The sequence below is a fragment of the Nansenia antarctica genome (assembly GCF_963989245.1).
Source record: "Nansenia antarctica genome assembly, chromosome: 5".
Taxonomy (NCBI): Eukaryota; Metazoa; Chordata; class Actinopteri; order Argentiniformes; family Microstomatidae; genus Nansenia; species Nansenia antarctica.
In genome coordinates, this window is record NC_137690.1 from 50,864,613 (window position 1) to 50,892,335 (window position 27,723).

The 27,723-nt window shown below is 48.1% G+C and overlaps 1 protein-coding gene across 2 annotated transcripts; it reads right to left on the bottom strand.

Moving 5' to 3' along the window:
• Positions 1 to 27,671, bottom strand: septin7a (septin 7a). 2 transcript variants are annotated; one of them, XM_080532996.1, is made up of 13 exons: positions 27,575 to 27,671; positions 21,979 to 22,085; positions 12,262 to 12,362; positions 11,794 to 11,928; positions 9,406 to 9,523; positions 8,827 to 8,919; positions 7,761 to 7,857; positions 5,148 to 5,199; positions 4,881 to 5,006; positions 3,677 to 3,697; positions 2,479 to 2,614; positions 2,057 to 2,202; positions 1 to 1,127 (listed from the first exon to the last, which is right to left on the bottom strand). In XM_080532996.1, the coding sequence occupies exons 1-13, from the start codon at positions 27,582 to 27,584 to the stop codon at positions 1,091 to 1,093; spliced, it is 1,179 nt and encodes a 392-aa protein (XP_080389122.1). In that variant the 5' UTR covers positions 27,585 to 27,671; the 3' UTR covers positions 1 to 1,090. The 2 variants fall into 2 exon arrangements, with proteins under 2 accessions (XP_080389122.1, XP_080389123.1); XM_080532997.1 differs by lacking the exon at positions 3,677 to 3,697.
• Positions 27,672 to 27,723: the final 52 nt, after the last annotated feature.

Below are 27,723 nucleotides of genomic sequence, written 5' to 3' on the forward strand. Positions count from 1 at the left end.
CATCACACTTTTTATTATGTGACTTTGTACAATAAAAACAAAATAAGAGACAAAATAAAAAAATACAGAGATGCAGGGTTTCCCAATCCTGGTCCCAGGGGCACTGTGGGTTTTTAAAGATTTGATCAGGCCATAAAAAGGCTTAACCAAATGGTAGAACTCCACTAGATTTTTTAATAAAAAGTGTATTTACGGTGTGTTAGTTCACATAACAGCCCGCAGAGTGTCCTCCAAGACCAGGATTGGGAAACAAAACTTAACATGTATGAAACAAAATGAACAACAAACGATTACTGTAGCAGGGCCAATATATGAGAGAAATTAAAAACAGATGAAAAAAAAAGAAAGAAGAAATGAAACGTTACATGACTGAAGTTATACACTGCAGTCCATGGCTAGATCATTTAAATTACAAGAGATGGAAGAACATAACATTTTGGGAGGAGGAAAAAGTTTTTAAAAACAACGCCTGAGGTGAGCTTCAGCCTGTAATGTTTTAACGGATGCAGTCTGTCGATGTGCAGTAAGTGAGAGGCCTACGCCTTAGTTTGGTCATTTGGCGTTAAAAAAGCAGTCTCCACGGTAACCTACCAACAGGAAAAGAAATAAACTAGAAGAAAGGAACACATTCTTGGGCTGTTCTGGGTTCCCCCAAAAAATAAAAGTTTTCCTTTTTGACATCGTGATTCAACAGTTCATGTCTCTGTGTGTGTGTGCTTTGGTGTGAATGTTTGTGTACAGTGAACCACAAAATATGATTGTACTACCGTCTAATGTGTCCATCTTAGGGAGACAATAGATAAGAGTTTTGGGGGGGCGGAGAACAGGGAGTAAAAGAGGACATAGTAGAGCATGTTCCAGGACGAGCCTGTCTGTGAGTCTAAAGGAGGATACCCCTCTCCTACTCCCCCAGTTAAAGTCCCACAGTCCACAGACAGAGCTGACTTTTTGGCCTTCACACATGCAGACGGTGGTATCGTGTCAAATGGGTGACGTTATTGGTCGATGGACAGACTGACTGACTGACTGACTGTCCAGGCTGGCAAATTGGCAACTAGTACATTGTTACATGGTGGTCCTCCAATACCGTCTAAAATATCTTCTTCTTTTTGTTCTTTTCCAAGGTCCTATAGGGCATGAGAGAGAGAGAGGAATACATTATTTAAATCTTAATAAAGTGTTAGAACATTCAATAAGGAGCCGTTTGTACCAGAATGACTCTGCTCACTACAAGTGTGTGTGATGTCTTAGGAGTCACATTTTTGTTTCATACAAAATAGGGCAATAAAGCGACATTGTATTACTTCTTAGCTCACCAATTGCCAAATCATTCCAGCATGGCAGAATTGTTTTACAACTAATACTTTGGCTACAAAATGAAGCATCATCATTTATGCATTTGTGGTGAACACTAAAGTAAACCTGTCATTTAAAATGTAAAAACCTAAAATGTTAACAATTTGGGCAACTTTATCCACGGCGCTGAATGTTATAAGACCGGGATGAGGTGGTTCTAGGACATGTGATAATATAATATCACATGCCATTAGCTGATGCTTTTATCTGAAGCTTACATTGCAGTGAGTGCATACATGTTCCAGCATAATATCGTCACCTTCTTAAAATAATGGCTTAAGTCACTTTTGAGGAAAATCATGTTTTGCCTAAATTTAATATATCCTCGATTTTTGTTTCAGTTTATTCTGTTTTTCGCCAAAATGTGACTTATGCCATTATTTTAACAACAATGTTTGTTGTTTCATATAGAGTTGTTGTTCCAGTATATATGTTTGTTGTTCCAGTATATATGTTTGTTGTTCCAGTATATATGTTTGTTGTTCCAGTGTATATGTTTGTTGTTCCAGTATATATGTTTGTTGTTCCAGTATATATGTTTGTTGTTCCAGTATATATGTTTGTTGTTCCAGTGTATATGTTTGTTGTTCCAGTGTATATGTTTGTTGTTCCAGTATATATGTTTGTTGTTCCAGTGTATATGTTTGTTGTTCCAGTATATATGTTTGTTGTTCCAGTGTATATGTTTGTTGTTGTGTACCTGGAGGCGTCGAGTTTCTGTTGCTCCAGCAGCCTCTGCTGCGCCTCCCAGCCGGCCTTCTCCTCGTCGTGCTGGCGTTTCTTCTCCTCCAGCTCTTTGTGCTGAGCCTCCAGGTTCTTTTTCATCTGCTCGTGACGCCGCGCCAGCTGCAGTTACACAGGAACACAGCCAGGGGTCAGGGTAGCACACACCACCAGCACCACCAGCAACACCAGCACCAGCACCACCACCACCACCACCACCACCACCACCACCACCACTACCACAACAACAACATAGCGCAGCTCACACTGAGCTCATCAGAGCCCAAATGGACCTATGAGCCATAATAGAGGACTTCTAGAGGAGTGTGTGAGCTGCGGGAGAGCACAGAAGTACTCTGAAGTGGTTTGAAAGGCGAGGCCTATTTTTGGGGACTTTACCTCTTGCTCAGAGTCTTTGAGCTTCTGGATTTTCTCCTTGACCTTCATCTCGAACACCTGCTCCATCTCCATCTCCATCTTCTTCATCTTCGCCACGTGCTCTCTCCGCTCCTCCTCCATCTGCGCCAGAGGACTCCTGTGGCCACGAGCACACACACACGCACACACGCACGCACACACACACACAGACACACAGACACGCGCACGCACACACACACACACACACACACACGCGCATACACACACACACACGCACATGCACACACACGCACAGACGGACACAGACGCGCACGCACACACACGCACACACACACAAAACATCAGTTTGGAGCTTGGCATCCAGCCCCAGCCCATGTCCCATATGTGACATCACAGTCCAACTAGGGTTAGGAGTTCCCTTCTAGGACCAAGCAGGAGAAGGAGGATGGGAGAGGAAGGCCCTGGATGTGAAAGGCTCAGCATGTTAGGGAAACGGCGGGCCGGTCTGCGTTAGCAAGCCAAGCCATGGGTTAGTGAACGCCAACAAGCTTTAGGAGCAGGCAGGATAGGCAAGGATAACAGAATCACTGGATAACAAACAGGATTCATCAGCAGTCCTCAATGGATCTTCACACAGGGCTTTTAGCTACGGGACACTATTCTACCATCGACAACTCAATTACATCATCTGGACAATTTGCAAGATTGCTGTAGATATTATCCACTTAATGATCTTGAAGAGGCTTCTAAGTTCTAACCTAAAAAAAGAGAAGCACTGAAAGCTGTGTACGAGATCTCAGAAATCTGTGTACGTGATAGCACAGAAAGCTATGTACGAGATATCTCTATGTAGCACAGAAAGCTGTGTATGAGATATCTCTAAGTAGCACAGAAAGCTGTGTATGAGATATCTCTAAGTAGCACAGAAAACTGTGTATGAGATATCTCTAAGTAGCACAGAAAGATGTGTACGAGATATCTCTATGTAGCACAGAAAGATGTGTACGAGATATCTCTAAGTAGCACAGAAAGATGTGTACGAGATACCTTTATGTAGCACAGAAAGCTGTTTATGAGATCTCTATATAGCACAGAAAGCTGTGTATGAGATACCTTTATGTCGCACAGAAAACTGATCAAGGCAAGGAGGAAAAAAACAAGAGGATAGAGAACGCGAACTAACGTAGAAGGGCTCTTGAACAACTGAAATGACACTTACATGCCGTCAACTGTGTCAAATCTACGAAAACAAACGAAAAAAACACACATATACACACACTTATCATGCTGCAATGGTACCATGCGTTAGGGAGCAACTGTTAGGTCAATGACAGAGAGCAGGTGATTAATGTGCTCAGGGAAGGCTGTGTGTGCATTGCAGACAGCCTGGGGATTAGCCATGCGGTGGCTCTGGCTTTGGCTGAGGGAGATGGGGGGGGGGGGGCCTGGGTGGGTGAGTGCTAGCCCGTCGTGGGGGGCTGTGAGTGGGGGAGTGGGCTGTGTTAGTGCTGGTCATGCAGTGCTCTAAGTGTGTGTGTGTGTGTGGGGGGGGTGTCTGGTCACTCGCTCTTGGCTCTGGGTGAGGTTCCTGGAGAGCATTAACTGGCTCACGTCTGAAGGCCAGCCCCTGCAGGAGGGACGACCCTTCACCTACAGGATGAACCTCACTGTCTCCTCTCACGTGTCCATCTTAAGGAAACCATCACTAAGACAGGCCTTTGGCCACTGCCACTCAGGGATCACACTGGTCAAATGACGGTCTGTACTAGATTACCAAGTAGGCGGGGCCCAATCTAGTAACCTGCTTTGAGGGAGCTGACCGGACCATTCATTAATGTGCCTCAAGACCAGAGTTTACTGGTAACAGACAGAAAGCAACAACAAACCCATACAGTCCAGTACTAATGCCTGGTTTGTCTGACTGACTGACTGGCTGGCTGACGGAATAAATGACTGACTAAGTGACTGACTGGCTGAGACTTGACTAGCTGGCTGAATGACTGACTAGCTGGCTGTTGCATTGACCTAACAGTTGGATGAGACTTGACTGACTGACTGAACTGACTGACTGACTGGACTGACTGAACTGACTGAGGCTGACTGACTGGCTGGCTGACTGAACTGACTGACTGACTGACTGACTGACTGACTGAGGCTGACTGACTGAACTGACTGACTGACTGAACTGACTGACTGACTGACTGACTGACTGACTGAACTGACTGAGGCTGACTGACTGACTGAACTGACTGAGGCTGACTGGCTGACTGAACTGACTGGCTGGCTGGCTGACTGAACTGGCTGACTGACTGACTGACTGGCTGGCTGACTGACTGACTGACTGGCTGACTGACTGACTGACTGACTGACTGGCTGAGGCTGACTGACTGAGGCTGACTGACTGACTGGTCTGAAACACTCACTTGGTGAGCTGGCCCTTGTTCTTGTTGTTGTCCATGCCGTTGTAGGTGACGGCAGCCAGCTTCCTGCTGCGGTAGTTCTCGTAGTGGACGTTGTTGGTCACGTCTTTCAGGTCCTGCATGTGAGTTCTGGAACAGAGCAGGGAACCAATCAGACGAGGCCACCGTGTGTGAGTAGGGCCTGGCCACCACAATGTTCCCTTCTGCCATCTGCTGTGAATGCGGCAGTTTACCTCAGGTGTGGGAGGGAGGGAGGAAAGGTGTGTTTACCTGATGAGCATGTTCCGCAGAATTGTGAAGTCACAGTGTTCTCCATTCTCCACTGCAGAGAGAGAGAGAGAGGGGGGGGGGTGGCGGGGGGTTGAGAGAAATTGGGACAGGTCAGCGAAGGAGAACACAAAGAGAACCAAAAGAAGAACCAGGAGAGGCTCCCCGTGCGTTTAGCGGTCAGAGAGGGAACACAGCGTCCCGAGCCTGAGAGAGCCGGGCTGGGCGGGGAGCCAGGGAGCAGCAGGGAGGGACGGAGGAGTGGCCGCCGACCGGGGGTGGGTGTCATACCAGGAGCTGACAGCAGGGGGCGCCAGACATCGTGCCCATGCTCTCCCACGCTCACAAATTCTCACACACACCCACACACACACTACCCCCCCTTGAGGTTTCAAGTCTGCGGCCGTGGAGGGGGGTTGCATAGCAGGCAAGTGGCCTTGCCCTCTCTCTCTCTCTCTCCCGCCCCGCTCCATATTTACACTTACATGGAGCCAGAAACATTTTTGGCATTCCAAAAACCTGAACTCCCTTGGGCGTGGAACACAACATGCAACTCCACAGTACAGTAGGAGCCTCGCAGGTTGTCCAGCAGGGGGCGCACCATTGACCTGAACACTCGATCAGCTTCAAAGCCTCAGTCTCACACTGCATTCACATACACCGCCACAGATCAAAGGCTGTGAATTCCTAATCTGGAAGCACGCACGCACAGACAGACAGACACACAGACAGACAGACAGGCAGACAGACAGACACACAGGCAGACAGACACACAGACAGACAGACACACAGGCAGACAGACAGACACACAGACAGATTCACACACAGACAGATTCACACACACACACACACACACACACACACACACACACACACACACACACACACACACACACACACACACACACACACACACAGAGAAGAGATAAAAGGGAGGTAGGAGGTATAGATAGTGTCAGAGATATCCAGGCCAGATTCATCTCAGCAGCAGCAGTGTGCAGCGAGGAGACTCAGGCAGAGTCACAGGGTACCAGACAGTTCAAAGGGGGGAAACTAAGCTTCATACACCGCGTCTATTGTACCGGCGAAGGGGTGCTTCAGACACATTCACAGCCCGCTTCATTAGATTTGGATAGAGTCACGGAAAGCCGATATGCGTGTCAAAATGTTCAGCTCAGTCATCAAGCCTTTCTGACCATCTGCGATTCATCCTTGAGGGGGGAAAAGCTGAAGTAAATTCCATAGAGGAGTTTCATTTGGAAGGGCCTAGTGCAAGAGAGAGCCTGGAGAACACGTGTTTAACTAACGCTGCTCCTCTCTCACAGCTCTACCTCCCCATCCCTCACTCACACATTCCTGCGTGCACCAGCAGCTTTCGTCGAACGTGTTCGTAGAGTTTTTGGCAACGAGGAGAGAGAGAGCGTTTAATGACGCGTCACGCACCAGCGCTGCAGCAGCAGAAGCAGCTTCCTGTCTCACATCAAAGACAATGTGGTCACATCCTGTGCTTCAGTGAACGTCTGCGGAGGACTGGTTTGATCAGGGTCTGTTCTGGGTAGAGTGAAAGTAACCCCTTAAATATAGTCATGAGGGAGCTCACACCAGAGGTGTTTGTGGGAACAGGGAGGGTGCTAGCCTGAGTCAATACTTCCCAAGTACTGAGCCTTGAAAGACACAAACATCCTGACACCTCATTACTACCCTTAACTTTCCGCTGTTTGAATAGACATTGGCTTGGCATCGTGCAAGGTTGTATAGCAAGAGAATGAAGTAATACTCTGGTCGGTGGTTTTACATTCCTGAATCATTGTGTCAGGAGATAAACATTCTGTAGCTGCTGTTACTGGTCAAACCGGAACTCACACAAACACTTGTACACACGTACACACACACACACACACACACACGTACACACACACACACAAGTACACACACACACACACACACACACACACACACACACACACAAGTACACACACACCTCAGGGGGGAAGATTACGATTGAGTCAGCCTGATAACAGAACAAGCCTGTCAATGTCAGTTGGACAGGAGGCTCCTGAATGTCGTCTGATGTCTGCAGGAACAATGTCGCTGCTGAGGACTGTTAAAAACTGTTCTTCAAAAGTAAACATGTTAGAGAACCTGAGTTAGTGGCAGGGTCGCCTTGGAAACCCCAACACAAAGACCCCCAAGGGCTAGCTGGACTGGCATATATATGAGACATGACCGGCACTTCCCCCAACACACACACACACACAGACACAGACACAGACACACACACACACACACACACACACACACACACACACACACACACACACACACACACACACACACACACACACACACACACACACACACACACACACACACACACACACACACACACTGGGGTAACCTGGATTGTGTTACTGCTTTTTACAAGCCTTCCCCACACAACCTCCTAAAGTTAAACCTATAGAAATGTGTGAGACCACTAAGCCTCATTGCTCATATTGAATAACACCCTAAGGGTTGGTGTGTGTGTGTGTGTGTGTGTGTGTGTGTGGACGTGTTCTCTTAGTCCGTCAATACTGCTGACAGGCCATGTGTGACCTGAGACCTCTGCCCCCTCACCTTCGGCCACGCCCCAGGGGTACTGCCTCCCTCGCACACGCTTTCCGTTGACCTCGATGATGGTGTTGCTACCAACGACGGCCAGAGGTAAGCGATCCTGCAGAGACGGGGACACAAATAACCTGTTACACACGGATATGTACACACACACACACACACAATGCCAGACTCAATGTAATCAGCATAGATTTTGTTGTTGTTGTGTGTAACCCTCATCACTGAATTAGATCAATAACATGCAAATATAACACGCTGTTTTGTGATCAGTCAGGACGTCAGAATCATTAGAATTGCCTTGCCTTGCCTTGCCTTAAAGAGCTACATACTGAATATAACATTGACGGAGATAATTGGGGGGACTGCACATACTGTGAAAAGAAAAAAGAAAAAAAGACAAAGGAAAATAAATCCCCAACCTCAAATGCATACATTTTATTTCTACTTTGACTAAGGTACGAGTGAGTAAGTGTTCTATTTTGTATAACTAAAACTGTGAAAAAGTGCTTGCGGTCAAATGTGGAGCGCCTTACAGGAGCCTTCACAACAGCAGAGTGGAAGGGTCACATGACCTCTGCAGGAGCCCGTGGAGGTTCGAGTGTTAACCATGTTTAGTTTTTTTAACGGGCTGGAAAACCAACTGATAGATAACGCAGCGTACGACATGACCTTGAAAATACGCACTGCTTCAGGCAGCATGTGTGTGTGTTTATTGTTTGTGCCGATGAGTGTGTTTGTACTGTGTATGAGAGAAAGAGAGAGAGAGAGAGTGTGTGTTTGTGTTTATTGTTTGTGGCGAAGAGTGTGTGTGTACTGTGTATGAGAGAGAGAGAGAGAAAGAATGTGTGTATGTGTGTGTTACAACTGCAGAGCTTGATGGGCCAGATAGATAGGTACTTTATTGATCCCCGAGGGAAAATTAACTAGGTTAACCTCTCGATTCCTAATAATACCTGGCAGGCTGGTTGGTCTAGCTGGGCTAGAACACCACTGTTCTGGTTCCAAAGGGTTATATTGAAAGGTCCATCTCTGGGGTAGAAATCAACGCACAGCGCTGTCAAACACAAACCTTAATCTTCCTGACCAGCTTCATCTCCTCCTCGTCCTCTGTGTCTGGGAACTCGTAGACTTTGATTTTGTGCTCTGTGATTTCTCTCATGATCTAGAGAGAGAGCGCGAGAGAGAGAGAGAGAAAGGTGAGGGTTAATGTGGTGACTGTTTTAGTGGCCTCTGGTTGTCTTTCTATCTAGGGCAACACAGCGTGCGTGCGTGCGCACGCACACACACACACACACACACACACACACACACACACACACACACACGCTTACGCTGGAGGTCAGTCAATACAAACAGGATGAGGAAAGTGTTTGCTTATTGCTTATTCAGCACACACTTTATGCTGTTTGACACAAACTCACACACCATCAATAATCTATTGCATGTGCGTACCGTACCCCCCCCCCCCACATCGGAAGCATAACTTGCATACCCTCATCAGTACAAACAGCTCACTAACACTCAAGTCACAACATCTGCATATGAAGAAAGACACATGCTTTCAAACAAACCATAAACAGACATGGACCCATATATACACACACAGAGCATGATATGTGCGCGCGCACACACACACACACACACACACCTGCTTCTTGAACTGTTGGCACTCCTCAGGAGTCATTGTGTCTGCTTTGGCGATGAGCGGGATGATGTTCACTTTTTCATGTAACCGTTTCATGAACTCGATATCAAGGGGTTTCAGTCTGGGGAGAGAGATAGAGAGAAAGAAAGAGAGAGAGAGAGAGAGAGACAGAGATAGAGAGAGAGAGAGACAGACAGACAGAGAGTCAGAGACAGAGAGAGAGAGAGAGAGAGAGAGAGAGAGAGAGAGAGAGAGAGACAGAGGCAAACAGGAAGAAAGAGAGGTTTTGAGTTTCAAGAAGTGCCTTTAATTTAACAGGGGGGTTCTGGAGGGACCAGGTTCAGCTTGCTGGCTCTCTCCGCCAGGCAGGCCCGGCAAGGTCCAGTTTCACAGCTTGGCCGACCTCTCGACTGAAAAGAGGGGGGGGGGGTTAGCGGAGAGGAAACAACGCTTCAGTGGCAGCTCTGCTGACGCTTCACATCTGGAGCGTCCAGAACAACACAGTAAATCTCAGAGTGTGTGTGTGTGTGTGTGTCTCAGAGCAAAGCTGGGATCCTTCAACTGTTCTGTGGGCTTAAAAAAAAGGAAGAAAATGGCCTCTCCATTAAACATATGTCATGATGATGGTATTTTGGACTTTGTCTCCGGTCTGTTTGTAAAACAGGATATCGGGGGGTGTCTAAACAACATTCAGTCATTCAGGGACACCAGAAACACGCCACGTATCAGATTGTACTGTTCGCCTCTGGTTTGTCTTTCGGATTAGTTAGTGTTATGACTGTATACCCTAACGTCAACAGAGGGAGAAAATTGAACGTCATCACGCTTTGTGTGACTGTGCTCTTTTGTCCTTCTCTTTCGCAATCTCTCTCTCTTTCTCTCTTTCTCTCTCTCTCCCTCCCTCCCTCTATGTTGACGGGCAGCATTTTTGGAGAGTCTCGTGGTGGACAGAGGGACGGGCAGATGTTGCTGTGAAAAGTTGGCATACGGTGTTTGTCCTGACGGATGAGCGCAGACTGGCAGACACACAGGGTGGGGGGGCAGGACAAGGGCTGGGTCAGAGAGGCCCAGAGACGCTCTCAGGAGTGCGCCTGCCTGTCAAATGGCCTTTTGTTGTGGGAGAGCACACAGAGCAGGCCAGTGTCAGCAGGAACAGCAGGGACAGTGTAGGGAACAGCTGTGTGTGCTGGCAGGAGAGCAGAGCAGAGCAGAGCAGAGCAGAGCAGAGCACGGGCCCAGAGTCAAGACGGAGAGAGACAGAGAGAGACGGAGAGAGGGAGAGAGACAGAGAGAGGGAGATAGAGAGACAGAGAGAGGGAGAGAGAGACAGACAGAAATAGAGGGAGAGAGAGAGAGAGAGAGGGGGGGAGGCAGACAGACAGAGAGAGGGAGGGAGAGAGAGGGAGAAGCAGACAGAGAGAGAGACAGAGAGAGAGAGAGAGGGGGAGAGAGAGGGAGAGGCAGACAGAGAGAGAGAGAGAGGGAGAGGCAGACAGAGAGAGAGACAGAGAGAGAGAGACAGACAGAGAGAGAGGGAGAGGCAGACAGAGAGAAAGAGACAGAGAGAGAGAGACAGACAGAGAGAGAGGGAGAGGCAGACAGAGAGAGACAGAGAGAGAGACAGACAGAGAGAGGGGGAGAGGCAGACAGAGAGAAGAGGGAAATGGAGACTCCAACACAGTTGAGCCCAGGACAGATTAGACAAATGTTTGTCCTCACGCTAACTAGGCCCAGCAGGGGAGCAGGGGGGAGCTGAACCAGGGTGGACAGCTTGACCCAAGCCCAGGGACGACATTTACACTCACAGCTTTTGACATTTAGCAGACGCTTTCATCCGAAGGGACTCACTTTAAACAAATGTACTTGTTGTAAGTGAATCATCTATAAATCAGTCATCATAATGAAATGACCAGGGGCCACTGGCAGTCACAATGCTAGAGGAAGGAAGGATTACTTAAAAATAAAATGACAGTACAGAAACTGTACAGGGGGGGTAGTGGGGATGAAGAGGATGGACAGTTAAGATGGAGCCTGAAAAGGGAAGCTGAAGACAGGTAGTGTAGTGACACACCACACAAACCTACAACCTCTGTACTAGAGAGGAGGAATGACAGCATGTAAGCAGTGGTTACACATAGTTGTGTTATTAGTATTTTCCCCTGTGATGAGGAACGCCCTCGGGGTCAACCAAGCTGTGAAAAGCTGAGACATTCGTCTATGTATAGATTCGTCTATGTAAAAAGCGCTGTACAAATAAATTGGATTTGCGGGTTGATTGGTCTGAGCAGATCTCTGGAAGAAACTCAAGTTTTAAATGAATGAGGAAAGACAGGCAATTATCAAAAGACATGACAGGATAGCATTGGCGGCCATTGCGGATGCAGTACCCACCCATGTCCAGAGGGGGCGATGAAGTAGAGACAGGAGTGCACTCTGCTGTCAGGCATCTGGCGTCTGTTCACCCGGGACTCTGAGTTGAGGTAATCCTCGAACTTACTGTCAATGTGATCCATGACCGGCTGCCAGCTAGAGCAAAGACAATAACTCACTGTTAGGCTCAGTGTGTCTGAACCTACACACATACAAAAGGTACACATCCAGGGGTATCCATTACAGTCAGTAAATCAGCCATTAGTACTGGACTATATGGGTTTGTTCATTTCATAATGGAGTGTGTAGTTACTAGCAAAGTGTAGTCAGTCAGTCAGTGAGTCAGCCAGTCAGTGAGTCAAACCAGGCATTAGTACTAGACTATATGGATTTGTTCATTTCATACTGGAGTGTGTTGTTACTAGTAAACTACAGTCAGCCAGCCAGTCAGCCAGCCAGTCAGTCAGTCAGCCAGTCAGTCAAACTCACCAGTTACTGTTGTCCACTGCATCTCCGAACCCTGGGGTGTCGACTATGGTGAGCAGAAGCTGGACTCCTCCCTCCCTTACCAGCACCTTGGATTGCTCCACCTGAAGGACGGTAGGGGACACGTCTCGTAAGGATACAGTACACTGCAGAACTTTATACCATGATATTGATTGATAGACGGACAGACAGGTGTTACAGCAGCTCAGACCACAAAACAACCACAAAATAAAGTGACAATTGAATAATAGGGTAAAATAAAAAATATAAAAAATACAAAACAAATATAGACCAATAGACATTTGGCACCTTAGATACAGTACCGTAGGTAAGATTTAACCTCCTCCAGCCTGACTCTGATCACCCCGATGGTGCCAGCCGGAGGAGGAGGAGTTGTACAGTGTTATTGTACCAGAGTGAGCTGAATCAACAAATTCCCCCAAAACACAACAAAGTAAAAATGATGCTTTCAGGAACACACCCCAGACACCCTAATTTAAGGCAGCTTGCAGTGGTGAATCCATGACTAGGATTTTGAGGTGGAGGACTTCTGACCCAGTCCCAGTCCCAGAGAGAGAGAGAGAGAGAGAGAGAGAGCAGTCATACATGGCCAACCTGGCCGGTCCACACATGACAGCACAGGGCCCCTCTCTCCTCCTCCTCGGCAGGCCAGATGAGCTCTAACCAGCATGGGGTCCAGCCCTCGTGGTCAGCAGATGATCAGCTGCACTTCTGATTCAATCGGTCAGGAGGTCCATATCAGGGCCCGCACCCTGCTGTTGTGCTGCCCGTGGTTCAGCCGGAGATCGAAAAAAACGACTTTTAGCTAACACAGAACAGTGTGGGAGTTCGAGCCAGCTCTGCTTGGCAGACAGTGTTGTAGACAAACCCCAAACATGGGGGGCGAATACACCCTACCGCAAACACGCTGTAACTCACTACACGACGAGTCGACTGGGTCGCGCTCTGATTGGTTCTAACCCTGACCGACGTCGTTTCTTTAACTCCCCTAGGTAGTAAAAGGGAGAGAGTGTCAGGTTGTGGAGATGCTATGTAGCATTTAGAGAAGGCAGCTGCTCCCTGGAGCAGAGCGGACCACAGCCGAAGCCTAACCCCAGCTAAACTGAGCCTTCACCTTCCACTTAGGCAGCACCACAGTCATGCCCGTGGTCTGAGGCTGGGTTCTGGCTGCTCCCTGCTGGGTCGGGTCGGACCGGGCCTCCCAACACGCGCACACGCGCGCGTACACACACACACGCGCGCGTACACACACACACACACACACACACACACACACACACACACACACACACACACACACACACACACACACACACACACACACACACACACACACACACACACACACACACACACACACACACACACACACACACACACACACACACACACACACACACACACACACACACACACACACACACACACACACACACACACACACACACACACACTCACACACACACACAGCAGGTCTCAGAACAGACGGGCTCGCCTCACACAGGCGGAACGCCCTGGGAGCTTTTTTAGACCGCTGAGGAAGATTATTTTTTTTAGAAAGAGGGAATAAAAGAGAAACAACAAGTGAGTGAGAGAGAGGGAGATAGAAAGAGAGAGAGAGAGAGAAAAAAAAATAGATTGTGAAAGAGAGGGAGAAATAGAAAGTCTATTTCTGTGAACAGCTGGTGAAGGGATGAGTGTTGTTGGTCGTATAAACGAGGAGTTCCTGGCCAGGCTGAGGTGAGGCTGCGTGTCTGGGTGGGTGAGACGACACACAGCTGGTTTAACAGGCTGAGGGCTCTGTGGGCCAACCCACTAATGAGACAGTTTAAAACGGCTGGGTGTGGGAAAAGGAGTCCCCACAGAGACAGCAGGTGTTAGAATCTCACCTGTCCCAGAATTCAAGACTTTGCACTTTGCAAGACTTTCCAAGACTGCAACCGTGAGCAAGGAAGTCAGCCCAGACTTGGTGCTTCATTTATTCTATTCAGGATTATTCTTCCATACTTGATGCGGAGAATACAGAGTCAGGCTGGAGGATGTTAAATCTTGTGTCAAATGTCTATTGATCTATGTTTATTTTGTATTTTTATCCATTTTTATTCAGCCTATTATTCAACTGTCAACAGTCTGAGGTACTGTGATGCCTGAATTCCCCCTCGGGATCAATAAAGTACCTCCCTACATCATTCTCTGAACCACTCTCTCTAGCAGAGGAAAAGGTCACGAGTTGTAAGACATGTTTTGAAAACACTGATGATATGATACGTATTTATGATGGGCTACAGAGCTCCAGGGTGGACCGCAGTATGCTTCTTTCTGTCATTTAACTACCAACTGCGGGAAAACTGTCGGGGAGGAAAGAGAGAGAGAGAGAGAGAGAAAATAGCATGGTTGAAAAATTTAATTTTCAAGCTGTAAATCTACGGAAAGGGCCGAAAGTAGCTCAATCAATCAATCAATCAGACGTCAGCGCAGGAATGCAAGCAGACCTTTTATGGGACAGAAGCGTGATGGGCCTCCCCCCCCCCCCCCGCCCCTTGGGTAGTGAAGGTGGGCCTGTTGTGTCTGGTCTGGGCCTGACCTGGGCCTGACCTGGGCTGGGCTGGAGGATACTTCACTAAGGGCTTCTCCTTTACTATGTGGGACCCCTGACCCTCACACACACACATACTGTGTGGGACCCCTGACCTCCGACCCTCACATCACCACTCTACGAGAGCACGGGATTCCAGAGCACCGTCTCCTTTTTACCGCCCGTGACCCCCCCTGACCCCCGTCAACCGTTTACAGGAATCCATCAGACATGCACCTCGTGATCCTGTCTTTTCTACTTTGACCTCTGACCCCTGACTTCTAGCTACCGCGGAGATTCATAGGCTAGATCCACAGAAGAGCAGCGAGTGTTATCAGAGAACGACCGGTCTGTCGTCTTGGTATATGATCTGCGATCATAACGGCATGACATCATCCGACAGACCTCCGCCTCGTCGGTGTGCCAACGGCGGTCGTCTTCTAGGCTCTGTTGCGAAGGGAAGACACACACCGAGCGATGACGCAGAGCGTAACGCGCCTTAAAAACAACTTGACAGTTCGTGAAGTGTGAGAAACACTCCCCTGTCTGGAACCAGTTAAGAGATGGAGAGAGTGTAAGTGTTCCAGGAAGAGATCAGCGCTGCCTAGACGTCTTTAGAATAATCTTGAAAACAGACAGTTATATCCATCCCTCTCTCCCCCTCTCCCCCTCCCGCCACTCCACAACAGGATGAGTCAGGCGGCCACAGACATGCCTGTTCAACCGCAGTGAACTCACAGGAAAGAGGAACAACACTGGGAGCGCGCCGCTCTGCTTCGACTGGCACGGCCAAGAGTCACATGGCGACATGAAGGCTGCTAAGATGTTAGCATGGCGCGCTAAAACGCTAGCCTGCTGGAAACCACCCACTACCTTCCTCACCATCCCTACCTGCCTTACCCTTGCCCTACCCCACCCAGGGTGCAACCCTGCCCTTCTCTGCCCCCCCGTCCCCGTCCCCAACCCTTCAATATCATCCGTTTAATCTGAATTATTATCACCAAGCCCCCCCGTGCTGTTCAGGCCCAGAGCCGCTGACTCTGGGATGGACGAGCAGGGCTGGTTTCCATTACAGACGGCATTCCACTGGGTTTCATCACATTGCTCTGCCCCGACTTGGAAACAAAAGCGACCACAATTATTCAAAATGTAATTAGTCTGTGGTTCCTGGAGAGAGCGAGAGAGAGAGAGGGAGAGGAAGAGAGGGAGAGAGAGAGAGTGAGCGAGAGGGGAAAAGAATAGAGATCTGTATTCATCCCTCCCCCCCCCCCCTCCTCCTCCTCCTCCTCCCACTCCCCCTGCTCTCCCTCTCTACTAAGATAAACAAGCTCACAGCCATACAGTTCCCTGCTCTTCCTCTGGGATCGTCGCCCCGGCCAAGTTCATCAGGAACCAGCCTCTAGGAATCCTCTGTAACAAAGTTCACTATCTAGGCCAAAGCAAGCACAGAGCAACCACATGGACACACACACTCACACTCACACTCACACTCTCACACACACACACACACACACACACACACACACACACACACACACACACACTAACACACACACACACACACACACTTTTACTAAGAGCTTAAGATGTGTGTGTAGTTAACACATAGGCGTGCGGGGTGAAGGCAGATGGACATGTAGCCAGTGTTGAGAGGAGACTCAGATCACAGGGAACAAGTCAAAGGAAAGCCCCCTGCACATACAGCTGTACTACTGTACTGTCAGCTAAACTCAACACCGCACAATCACAGGCAGAGAGGGGAGAGGCACACACACACACACACGTTCTGTTGGCAGGGATTCACAGAGACTGAGATCACTTTCATGCTTGAAAGGGAAGTCAGTAAAGCACAGCTAGGCATGCAGGTAGCTCTTCATAGAGAGGTGTGTTTTAGAAGCCTCTAAACCGTCTAGATGGAAGAAGTTGTTAGTTCCCTAACGAGATAAGACCACTCAACCAGCACATAACAAACGAGAGAGAGAGAGAGAGGTGGGGGGGGGGGGGGGTGGCTGCTATGGTGCTGTGCACACACACACACACACAGAGTCTAATGTACATTTTTAATAGGAGCTTAAGATGTATAATTCGTTGATAAACATATTGGTACGGTGTGGAAGACACACACACACACACACACACACACACACACACACGCGCACGCGCACACGCACACGCACACGCACACGCACACGCACACGCACTAATTGGCCCAGATGAGGCGGCGCTGGGGCCACCACAGCGTGTAGTGACATGCAGCCTCAGGGAGCCGTGCCATTATGCTGTCAGACAGCCACGCTGTGGAACCAGAAAGGCAGAGCCGTCATTACGGCCTGGGTGAAGGTAACTAGGAGGACACAGAGACACCACAACATAACGACCAGATGGGCACAGAGAGGAACCAGCCCGTGCTACCACGGCTAAACACACTTCCATGTCTTCATGACATGGTCACAGTCAACCACACATCTGTCTGGCACTATTAGTACTACTACTATTACTTCCTGTTACGGCTTCTACTTCCTCTACCTAGACTGGCAGGTCAGTGGGCCTGTAGGGGGTAGGATTGTTGAGGGTCTAGGTGTCTGAGCGTCTAAGAACCATTCTAGGAGCAGCGTGTGAAATGACTGGCATGGTGATGAAGGTAAACCATCTCTGTCTGTGGGAGGGAGAATAACTAGTCTACCAGACACCAGAAACCTACGGCTGCACCAAGAACAGAAACTTTGACTCTGCAACAACAACAACAACAACAATAGAAATGTGTACTTCTGCACCATCACAACCACCACCACCGCCACCATCAACAACAACAACAGAAACTTTGACTCTTACAACAATAGAAATGTCTACTTCTGCACCACCACCACCACCACCACCACCACCACCACCACCAACAACAACAGAAACTTTGACTCCTGCAACAACAACAACAACAACAATAGAAATGTCTACTTCTGCACCATCACCACCACCGCTGCCGCCACCGCCACCACCATCAACAACAACAACAACAGAACTTTTACTTCACTGCACCACCAACAGAATATTTGACTTCTGCAACAGCAAGAACAACAGAAACTTTGACCGCTGCAACAGCAAAAAAGGCAACATTACAAGCGGCTAGTCAACTGACACAATCGACATCTCAAAATTCCAGCGCTATCAGGGCCCGGGGTACAGTAGCCGTAGGAGTGGAGGAGTTGGCACGGCGCCCGGCCCCGAAACCAGGCTCTGGTCGCCACGCCTCTGAGCACCTGACTGACGCCCTGCATCGGCATGCCAACCAAATGACATAATGACGATAATTACAACACTGTTTACGCATGTATGCGTGTACCCCTGCGGTTTCCTGCGTGCTTACCTCCCTGCTACACGACATTAAGATGCGACAACAACAAGTCCAATTGAGCAAACCTTTTCTAAAGCCGGGGCGAGACTTGAATGGAGGAATGAGGATCAGTCATCAGGAGAGAGGGTGGTGCCGTAATATTATAAGGATGTGTCAGACAGAGAGAGGGGGGGGGAGGAGAGGGAGGGAGGGAGGAGTACAGCGGAGCACTGATAAAACATGAATTCTCTTTTATCTCCCTCTCCATCACCACAGGAAGCTGTCTGTTTGGAGCTCCGGGACTCGTCACGCGTACGCCCCCCCCCCCCCCCCCCCCCAGACACCAACATCTCACGGTCTTGTTTATCACTTTCAACGCCAGGGACGGCCCTCACAGCCTCACTTGACACGTTAAAACGGCGAGAGTGAATGAGACGCCATCGACACGCCAGCAAAGACAGGCGGCTGAGAGAGGGAGAGAGGGCCCTTTAGTGTCTGGCTGGAACACTCGTTCAGGCAGCTGCCCTGCAAGCCCAGCAGAATCAGAGACGACTCCTTTTCTTTCTTTCTTTCTTTTTTCTTTCTTTCTCGCAATCCTCTTCACTTTGACTTGAGGCTCAGATGTAAACCCTTGACTCTCTCCTGGGGGCGACTGGCGAGAGACGACCCAGCTCCTCTCAGCCCTCCAGTGTCTGTGGCGGTGTTGAAATGTGGCGAGAGACGATGGGTGGAACTGGTTAGCGGTTAGCCCTAGACATTTGTTAGAAAAATGTGGAATACGGAATAGAATAAAAAGAATATTTGGGAGTTATTTGGAAACGTCAGTAACCGAGAAGAAGAAGAGGAAGAAGCTCATTTGTTTATTATCAGAAGGCTGCTACTGGAGGAGCGCCGCCTCCCCCCCACACACACGCACAACACACACACACACACACAAACGCGCACACGCACACACGCACACACGCGCACACACGCACACACACATGCACACAAACGAAAACAGTAGTAGTAGCAGTGACCCAGCCACAAGCCCTCCAGTGCTTACATTAGCACACCTACTGAGCAGTTTAAATATTGTGGTGCAGAGAGACATTCAGAGGCAAGAAGCCTTGGCAGGATCCTCTGCTGCTATTGGCCAAGGAGTCCATCACGGCCAAATCCTCTACTGTCAGCGTCCTCACAACCCTGGACCAGGGCCTTGTAGAGTTTACACACAAGACACATGCACACGCACACACCCACGTGCACCCACTCTTCACCCCTTCCATCTGAGCGCCAACTCTTCACTTCAACATTGACAATGTCATAATCAAATCCACCTCCTTCTCATCCCCCTTGTCCAAGCCTCCTCGTCTGGGCTAATTCTTATCCACAAATCAATGTGACAGTCCAGCCTACAGGCCCAGCCCGGGCTTCCTCCTGGAGCAGCAGAGGAGACAGGCCAGCCAAGCATGGAGCTCTATCCTACCCTTGGGCTTCACTCTCTCAGTGTGAGTCAGTGAGGCTCGTACCCACTTCCAGGCCCTACACCAGACCTGCCTCTCTAAGGCAGAGGTTCAGGCTTGACTAAACACTGGGGATGCTTCCCTGGGGCCAGAGTTTTGTTATAATATAATATATGCCATTTAGCTGAGGCTTTTATCCAAAGCACCTTACATTGCAGTGAGTGTGTAGATTTTTCTGTATATATGGTCCCAGCAGGAATCTGACCCACAACCTAAGTTAGTGCCATGCTCTACCAACTGAGCCACAGAGGACAACAGAGGAGCAGACCAGGCACCTCACAGAGTGAGACCTCAATTTGACATCTCCATCAAGCTAACACAACCCATACAACAACATCAGCCCGGTCGGCCAATTGGATCCACATATCAATCCTCTGAATAGCAGGACAGGGTGGAAATCCAGTGGAGAAACGTAAAGTAGGAACAAAAACAAAACTCTCATACCACAACACCACCCTCACTAAACACCACAGGAACTGAAAACCATTGGTAAACATCTTAGGGTAGCTACTAGTCAACGCTGCTGCTTTGCTTTGTACTCAAGTTCGCAATTTGTCGCTACCGCAACATGGTACAAATTACAGGAGGGTAGCCAGGGGTGACTAGTGACTATTCATTGACTGAGGGAAAACTGCGTGCTACACAAATAAGCAACGGAGAGCTCTGTCTAGAGAGGAAAAAAAAAACATTTAATCAACAAGAGTCATGCTCTGGAGGTTCACGCTCAGGTCAGGCGCAATTAGTTGACGAGGCTTCGTGAGCGGCAGAGGTGGGACTGGTTCTGCCGGGAGACATTAGCCGGTGATGGACGAGGCTCGGTCGACCTGTTAACTTTACGACGGGATAATTATAGTACACTAGTGATTAATGTCACATAGGATGTTTTCAGTTTTTTTCATACGGATGATGTGCAGGGGAATGACACCAGAAGATTGTATGATCTATGATCAACATAATATATATAATAATCTAATATATGACATTTAGCTGACGCTTTGATCCAAAGCAACTTCCATTGCAGTGAGTTCATACATGTTTTCAGTATGGTCCCAGCGGGAACATTCCACTGCACGTCTTTATGAATACATTGAAGGTATGTGACGTTAATTAGAGTGTTAGAGTGTTGTCTTTATATGACGAGGTATATTTCTGCATATTATATATCCGTGCTGTAGTGAGTTAAAGACTCAAGAACATGCCTGAAGAAGGTCTATGACTGAAAGCTTGCAATAAACATCGTTTTTTTGCACAGTGTTTGAGTGTGCGGATGCTGTTATTTTGCACTCCAAAGACTCAGAACATAAGCCATAAGAATAATGAAACATTCATGCTTTACAAAACAACAACAACAGTTCAGATTTCCCCATGTTATATTGTAAATAAGATAACGAATCGGAAATAAATATGATATGCCTTGGCAGCCAAAGTCCAGTCATTCCTTGTTTAAGCAGAGGAACTGGTTGTATTGTCTTACACAGGGACGGGGACAGGTTATGAGCAATCTCACAGACAGAATGTCCCAGAGTGTTTCGCGGTGGGCTGTGACGTCAAAGACTCAAAACAATCGGGGCACACCTGCGTTTCTTGCAACAGCCCCAGGCACTGACAGTCAATCTGGCCAATGTCAGAGTAAAGGTATTTCAGAGGAGAGCACCAGTGAAATAGATACTACAGCACAGACAATTCCACTAACAAAAACCCATCTCTTCAGGCTACACCTTACCTGTCCCTCCTGAAACCTCTCCATCCCCCTGTTCAGTTTCTCAACTGGATATATTAAAATATATATATATTAATTCTTCCTTCTTCTAGCATTATGACTGCCAATGGAGCAGCGATGACTGATGGATAGAGGATTCACATACTTAGACAAATGTATTTGTTGTAAAGTCGCTTTGGCGTCAGCTAAATCTAAAAAATGTAATGCAATGTAAATGAATTCCTTTAAAGTCTTTCTTGCGTTCATAAAACGCTGACCTGGCAGAGCGCTGGAAATTCTGACACACAATCAAGGGCAAAATGGCCAAAATAGGATTTATGGGTACAGAGGAGACACTTTACTTAGTTCCATGTACCTAAAGCAACAGAGAGAGGAAATCACTTTTTACAAGGCTGTACAGCTGAAATATGTATCCTCTTTGTCACATCCTGTAGGGGAGGGGTGATGGTATTCATCTGTTAGAGTGAAAAGGGGATGTGTGTGATAGTGTGTATTCCTAGAGAGAGAGAAAGAGAGAGAGAGAGAGTGAGACAGAGACAGAGAGATCTGTAATGCTTAGACCATTCTTTACCTGTACGGTCTTCTTAATTCTGTGGGAAGGGCCAGGGTATTCAGGAGAATACAGGTCTGTCAGAAAGAGGGAGTTGATCAGCGTTGACTTCCCCAGCCCAGACTCTCCTGAGGAAAAGGAGAGAGAGAGACAGAGAGAGATTTATTTCAAGGTGTATTTCACGCTATCCTTGTTTTCACAGCAGACTGAGGCACATCAACGTGACATGACCTCCAGATTCCAAAGGCCCTGCCGATGTTTAGAATTCTTTAAATGTTTGAGATTCAGAGTGTTTTCAACAACAGGAAATCAATCCAACTCTCTAAGAGGTGACATGAGATGAAGGGAGGCTGCACAGCGAAGGGTTGAATATCTTTCCTCTCTAATTCTATTCCTTTCTGCCTGTCTGCCTGTCTGTCTGCCTGCCTGTCTAACTTTTACTCAACTTAGAAGTTTAAAAGGTTTGAGTGGAAATGTACAGGCTCTTACAGACCGCCAGAGTGGAGCTCATGTGAAATAAGGCACAGTGAGGCTTCATGGTGGGGAATGAGCAGTATAAAGACCACCTCGCCTCAGGGCCAGGAACATGACTGAGGCATGTCTAACTGAAATGAGACGTATCCACAGAAGTCTATTCATTCCAGTATAGGCTACATTACGAGACATTGACAGTTTTTTGGGGGGGGCTCCCAAGACAACAATCCCAGGTGCCTCCTCGTGTGGAGAGTCTCCCAACACCATCACCAGCATAGCAACCGTGGAGAGTGGGGGCCAATGAGGAGCGGGAACAAAGGAAGCAGTGTGAGAGGGAAAAGGGGCGGGCCAGTGTTGGCCTGGCACTGAGCGCGCTCACACTGGGTTTTCTCTTGACCTTTAAAAACAGCAGCCCGGCCCACAGGGCCTAGCATTGGCCACCGCCGCTGCCAGTGAACCAGCCGCTGAGCTCGCGATCTGTGTGTAGGGAGGGGGAGAGAGAGAGAAAGGGAGGGAGCCAGAGAGAGAGAGAGAAAAATACCACACAAAAGGAGCTCTCTCTCTCTCCCTCCTCCCTCTAAATAAGAGTCTCTCTCAACACACTCTTTAAAAAAAAATCATAAATATTTTCCGCGGGGCCAGAGCCACAGTGACCTCACAATGACAACGGAAACGTTTCAGCGGTCGTTAAGCTGGTCTGGATGAGAAGTAATGTAGGATATCATCTATGCATTCCTACATAAACGAATAAAGGGATTTACTTCCCCCATTGAAGGCTGGTGGAGGACAGGGAGGAGGGCAGGGGCTGGGGGGTGGGGGGATCTGTGGTCTTGTGAAAGCAGCGAGTGAAAAAACGCTCGTCTTAAAGATGTCAGCTCGAATTAAGCAAACTATAAAAATCTGGACAGAATGGCAGGCCCGGGCGGATACAGTGTGATGCACTGTTCTGGTTGTCTCTGTGAAGCCCGTCCAGAACCAGAACCTGACCCAGATTGAGTACCACATAGACGGGGGGGGTGAGTTCTGGCCTATGAGGAGACAGGAGACACTGCACATCTCTCTCTCTCTCTCTCTCTCTCTCTCTCTCTGGGTGGGGAGAGGAAGAGCAGGGAGGTGACATTAACTAAGAGAGATAGATGGGTATCGTGTTGGCAGAGGAGAGAGGACAGACATTACTATCCATCTACAGTTTTACATATTTACATTTTTGGCATCTAGCAGACACCTTTATCCCAAAGTCAAGTCAAATCATCTATACATCAGTCATCATAAGAAAAAGTAATCTCTGCCATTGGCAGTTACAATGCTAGAAGAAGGAAGAATTACATTATTTTTATTATTATTTATCTACAGTAGAGAAATTGTACAGGGGGGTAGTGGGGATAAGGAGGTCTTTAGGAGGGACAGATAAGATGAAGCCTGAAGATTCCTTCTTCTAGCATTGTGACTGCCAATGGCCCCTGGTCTAACCCTGGTCTAACCCTGTCCTAACCCTGGTCCTAGCATAGATTTGTTTTTCTTATGATGACTTATGATGATAGATGATTCACTTACTTAGACAAATGTATTTGTTGTAAGTCGCTTTGGATAAAGGCGTCTGCTAAATGCCAGAAATGTAATGTAATATAAGAGTATGCAAACTAGACACACAGGCACGGACAGTCCCTCTAACTAGACTAAAAATATGTCTTTTAACTGACTAAAACTAAACTAGCCAATGTTGGGATAAGAGTTAAAAGTGGAGTTCAGGACATTTAAACTGGCAGTTTTGGATGCTGTAGTGTACACTACTCGACACATCTGTGAGATTGACTAAACTGCAAGCCCAGTGAACCTTTCTCTATTGAGTCACTTCTATAACAGTTGCCAGAAGGCAAAATCTATTGTTGGCGGTTGCACTTTGGAGTCAACAATTGACTGGTTTTCAAACACTATTTGAACCAGGGCTTAAAATAGGCCTCGGAGGGCAACGGGTGTAAACCACAAAGGGTCCAAACACCTCTTGTGCAACATGCTCTCGTTACTAACCTAAAACATCAACATCAGTGTACACTTATGGTGTAAATTATACTAAAAGTGCTCACTCATTAAAATGATAGAGCACTCATTGTGTCACACTAATAGAGACTCCCAACACAATGCATGAACTCTGTAGGGTATTCACAGTGAGCTACACTTCACGTCACATGATGTGGCAGCTCTTCCTGTGGGTATCGACTAGTGGTAGTGCCTAATACCTAGGCCATTTAGCTGACACTTTTATCCAAAGCGACTTACATTGCAGTGAGTGCATACATTTCTTCAGTATATATGGTCCCAGCGGGAATCGAACCCACAACCTAAGTGTTGTTAGTGTCATGCTCTGCTAGCGCCAACTGAGCCACAGAGGACCATAGGAGAGGCCTTGGACAGGGCCTCGCCCAGACAGCAGTCACTACTGCTCCTCCTGCCACCAGAGCAAGGCTGCCCAGCCCAGCCCAGCCCAGCCCAGCCCAGCCCAGCCCAGCCCGGCCCGGCACGGCACAGCACAGCATAGCCCAGCCCAGCACAGCCCAGCACAGCCCAGCACAGCACAGCACAGCACAGCACAGCCTGCCCTGGGCTTGCCGGCTCGGTCAGCGGCCAGCACACTTCCTTTAAAGGAAATTTCCAGCAGCTGTGTAAACCATGGGGGCTTATTCAAAAGGAACTTCCCACTGCAGGCAAGGCAAGGGGCTGGTGGAGGGGAAGCAGGAAAAAGCTTGGATTGCAGAGGGAGGGAGAGACGGTTTAATGTTCATTCATTTGACGCTGCTTCCACTGACAGACACGAGGTAAAAAAATACTCTTTCTTGGTTAAATGAAAAGTGGTCTCTGTTCTTTGGTGGGGGGGGGGGGGGAGTCTGCAGAATCTAAGATAATCGTTTATCACTGCATTTCACCTTCTGGGCACGACGTCTTGAATGGTGTGTGCCGTCGAAGGGGGCTTTCCCTTCAAAAGGGGGCAAAAAAGACAATAAAACTTAACAAGTCTAACACATGACAACGGTCTCTATAAACATCTGGGAAAGCCATCAATTTCCTCCAAAGATAGCCTGTGTCAAATCTCTGGAATTCCTTCAAGCCTACTTGTCTATGTGGGGACATTCATTCCAAGAGGTCCAAAAAAGCGAATGCATTAGAAACTATTTGAATCAAATGGGGCCAAGAACAATGAACTCGGGCTGCGGTATCCAAGACCAAGGATGATCCTCGCAAACGTGTAAATCACAGCCAAATATGGACTTTCACCGGCAAACTGTCTGTGGCCCAATTTCTCTAGTCTGCCAACAATCAGTTCTGAGAGCGTTGGAAACCTCAAGGCTTCCTGTTGCAAACAGATACACGGCACTCAAGTTATTGGCTAAAAAGTAAACACAGACACACACACACACACACACACACACACACACACAAACAGACTGACACAAAGACACAGACAGAGAGACAGACAGAGAGACAGACAGAGAGAGACAGACAGACAGACAGATACAGACACACACTATCTCGTGGCTGGATCTCTTTGCAGCATGACATGGGCTCAACTCCCCCAATTACCCTGCAATTGTAATTACATGCTGCAGACAAACAGTCCCTCTAACAGCTCTAACTGCCTCTTTCCTGAGAGGAGCTGAGGGGGAAACTCCAAGGCGGGACCACATGAATGCTGAACTCAGACATACTGGGACTGGAATGCCAAATGCTTCCCCCCCTCCTCCTGCTACTCCCTATAGGGCCAGGGGACAGGAAGTGACCTCACAGGGGTGGTGTTCACTGCCACTTCCTGCACAGGTACCTTTTGGGCAGGAGTTTTGGAAGCAGAGGATGGCGGGGGACAAATGGCTGCCTGTGTGCCTCTTTTCAGCTGTTCAGGCTCCCATCTCTGGCTGCGTGAATGGAATTACAGGAAAACTCCCGCTCACAATCCAAAAGACACACACACACACACACACACACACACACACACACACACACAGACAGACACACACACAGACTCACACACACACACACAGACACAGACTCACAGAGACACACACACACACACAGACACACACAGAGACACACAGACACACACAGACTCACACAGAGACACACACAGACTCACAAGACTCACACAGAGACACACACAGACACACACAGACACACACACACTCACACAGAGACACAGAGACACACAGAGACTCACACACAGACACACACAGACTCACAAGACTCACACAGAGACACACACAGACACACACAGACACACACACACTCACACAGAGACACAGAGACACACAGAGACTCACACACAGACACACACAGACTCACACACAGACACACACAGACTCACACAGAGACTCACACACAGACACACACAGACTCACACACAGAGACACAGAGACTCACACAGAGACACACACAGACACACACACACACACACACACACACACACACACACACACACACACACACACACACACACACTCCACAGCAGGGGGGAAGAACCCTGTCTGTCTCCATCACTGAATGGGAAGCACATTTATTTCAAATATGCTTTCTCAAAATCCCACTGGAAGTGCAAGTTATGCTACTCTTCAGAAACCATGGCTAATGCATTTCTGCAGCCAGCTGCCAGCACTCACACACACACACACACACACACACACACACACACACACACACTCACACTCACACTCACACTCACACTCACACTCACACTCACACTCACACTCACACTCACACTCACACTCACACTCACACTCACACACACACACACACACACACACACACACACACAGCACTCTGGCATGACGTACACACACACACACACACACACACACACACACACACACACACACAGCACTCTGGCATGACGTTCCTGTGAAACTTAATAGTTCTGGACACATTAATGTGTATGGTCGGAGGGTACATAACATATCCACATTTTTGTCCACAGACCCTCTCTAACCTCCATTTTCATGCATATTTCATTGGTGCATACAATAATACAAAACAGCAGTTTTACGGGACAGTAAAATCCCCATCTTTTGTTTGCCCCAGAAGAAAACCCTTTTTGTCTTTTGGGTCTTAAAAGGGCAGGACGAAAAAAATGAAAGTAAATGGGCTACAACGATCTACTCACCCACGACCATGAGAGTAAATTCGAAGCCTCTCTTCACGGACTTTCTGTACACTTGGTTGGGAAGATTGGCAAAGCCCACATAACCTTCCAGGTTCTTCGGTTGCTGTAGACCAAGACCAAACAAAGTTAATGTTTTTCCCAACTGCCAG